This window comes from Stegastes partitus, unplaced genomic scaffold (assembly GCF_000690725.1).
Source record: "Stegastes partitus isolate 25-593 unplaced genomic scaffold, Stegastes_partitus-1.0.2 Scaffold1114, whole genome shotgun sequence".
Taxonomy (NCBI): Eukaryota; Metazoa; Chordata; class Actinopteri; family Pomacentridae; genus Stegastes; species Stegastes partitus.
Window position 1 is genome coordinate 131,497 of NW_007578845.1, and position 2,946 is coordinate 134,442.

At 42.4% G+C, this 2,946-nt stretch overlaps 1 protein-coding gene across 1 annotated transcript in view; it reads right to left on the reverse strand.

Moving 5' to 3' along the window:
• Nucleotides 1-547: 547 nt before the first annotated feature.
• The window catches only part of LOC103368028 (cell death-inducing p53-target protein 1 homolog), a 17,119-nt gene continuing 14,720 nt past the window's right edge, over nt 548-2,946 (reverse strand). Inside the window, exon 5 of the mRNA XM_008296262.1 lies at nt 548-696. Coding sequence (XP_008294484.1) covers nt 591-696 — 106 coding nt within the window. The 3' untranslated portion in view covers nt 548-590. The remainder of the gene's footprint in view (nt 697-2,946) is intronic.

The window sequence follows — 2,946 nt, forward strand, 5'->3', positions numbered from 1 at the left end:
AGCGACGACAGACCTTAAGAAGGTTATTGTGATTGTAAGAAGTATTTTACAATCTTTGTTTATTTTGTAATGTTAACATTCAATGAAAGTATGATTCATATGTTGTTAAATGCTGGAATATTGCAGAAAATATTTTGACTAATGGCACGAAATTTAGATTTTGTTCATGTTTAAATATTTTATCTGCATATTAACATGTCAAATACAGGAAATCTCACTAAAAACATTCAGTATGTCATAAACCTGAAACAAATATAATGTCACTAATGTGTCGTCCCATATTGTTAGTTACAGAGACAGCAACACTCAGACCAGCACAAGAACACTTAATCATTCCTCATACTTTTCCATAAATGTTTTACACCTCGATTGCACATGTTAATCATCACATACAGGAAAAGAAAGAAACTCTGATATAATGCCACGTCACATATGTACAATGCAGAGCCGTGTAACAATAACATGTCGTTTACACAAGTGTGTACAGAGTTCATAATGATGTCTGTTGTTTGCATAGGGAGGTTTGGCTCTGGCATTTCATTACAGTCGTTTTTCATTTCAGTAGATGCCATTTCCACTGCTGTGCTGCTTTACATACGTTTGTAGATGTGGAGGATGTTGTTGCAGGTGGGGCAGGAATGCTCCACGTCCTTGCACGCGTCCACGAAGAAGGGGATTAAACAGAAAGGCCAGAACCTGAAGAAAGTCAAAATATTAAGTTATCTTGTGCACATCAATGTGAACCCTGTGAGTCACCTTAATCTGGCTGAGCTTCGACATGAAGTTCCACATGGAAAATAACAGAACTTGAATAATTGGTTCATCTAAAAAGTTTTAGCAGCCGTTCCTGCCTCAGCAGAAACACCCACAACGTGGTCAACATAATCAAAGGGGTTCTCCTCAGGAACATTCCCAAGACGTGTGCAACAGGTGTGGGGAAATGGGCTACTGGTCTTCTCAATGTCCCAACACTTGCAGACAGTACCAGGGGCGTGGCAGAGGACGAGGATGCGGAGGACGTAGAGGACAGCCTCCCCCCTCCTCATCATGGGGCGCCCATGAACCCCGCTGCGGCCGCATTCCAACCTCAACAGCCACATGAGAAAGCAGACTGACCTCCACTGCAGAGAGATAAGTCAGACGGATTTCCCCCTCCTCCCTCTCCTCTTCCTCCTCCTCTACTCGACACACACACACACACATGCGATGATACAACACACTGATCCACATGTGCTTTTGAAATAAGCTGTAGAGTACCTAGAACAAAAACTTGCTCTCTCTAGCTATGATGGGATCTATGCTAACTATTTCACTGAAGCTTTAAAAGTTCTATGATGAACTTAATAATAAAAGGAACCTCTATTCCATTTATGGTAGATTCAGGTGCAGCAAATTCAAATGGTTGCAAATGGTCAGGTAAAGGAACGCTTTTCTGTTCCTCTGTCCTGCTCCCATAATGGAAACACTTCCCTATAACATAGATTCCTCTTACCTTCTACCATTTAACCTTGGCAGAGATTTGATGTGTGCTTTCTCTCTCTCCCCCTGATCTCTACTCCTGATGGGTTACAGGTGACGACCACTGATTCGAACTTGCTGCAGCATGACCCAAATTTGTTGTACACTTACCAGTGGCTCTCCACTGACCTAGGAGTAAATATTGCTCTATTGACACAGGTCAAGCAATAGGCTCTTAATTCTGACAAGTTCATGTCTCCCTCCTCTCTGCATTGCACCTTACATGTCTCTTCTGGTCCTGATATATCATATGAGATTGTGTGGCTTTCACATCCTGCCACACTGCTTGCAGTGATTTAGTATGGTCTCGTACATGCTCTATCCTCTTGTTGTCACTTAAATCAACACAATGCTCACTCTTTGATGTTGCTGATATGCGCCCACATGTTTCTAAGTCATCACAGATGCAGTGGAAAGATCTTGGTGCCCTCTCACAACGTACAGCAGAGGCTACAGACTGGATGCCTGCTCCATCTGTAGCAACTCTTCCTTTGGTTGAGTATTCTCCTTCCTTCTCTCTCCTCTCACTTCTTCTCTCATTTACCAAGTTGACACACGGGTTGGACCATGTGTCAAGAGGGGGATGATAAGCATGGTGGAAGCCTCCTGGTTTTCCACAGGTTTTACAGCTTATGCAGAAAACTTCTGCAAAAGAACTTTCCCCATCCGATGGAAAGAAATATTGCCTTTGATTGTGGACATGTGGTCAAAATGGGTTGAGGCATTTCTAACCAAACATTCCTCAAGTAGTGCAGTGGCAACGTGGTGCTCATGAAATCATCCCTAGATGGGGAATTCCCCTCAAACTGTCAGTGACAACGGTCCTCATTCTGTGAGTGCAGCACTAAGTGATGTCAGTTCTTTCCTAGGTATTGACGTCAGATGACACTGTGCCTATCATCCGGCATCAGGAGGCGCTGTGGAACGAGAAAATGGCACACTATGAAGGAAACTTTTGAAAGCGTGTGAACACACAGGTCTGTCATGGACAAAATGTCTCAGGTTGCTGCAGCACTTCTGGCTCCAGCCACAGGACTCCTGCCTGTATTCCAGCCTGGTGACTGGGTGACTGTATAAATGCTTGAACATTTCTTGACTCTGGAGTCACTTGTTCGGACTCTGTATTGTGCATGTCATTCGCTTGCTGCAAGTAAAACATTGCTTTGACTTGAAAGATACTCTGTGTGCTGATTTGGAGCAGTTAGGACTCCACTGAAGAATTTTCCTCACAAATTCCAAACATTTAATCATTTCAAGATGAAAGAAAAAAAAAACACAAGTAGTTTTGACTTGAAATAAAGGCAGTCTAAAATAACTTGAAATTAATACTGTTAATTATTTCCAGTAACTTCTTGTATGATGTTTTACAGTGTCAACACAGTTATTATGACAAGACATGTGTATACTGTGGTTTCTACTTACAGGAAG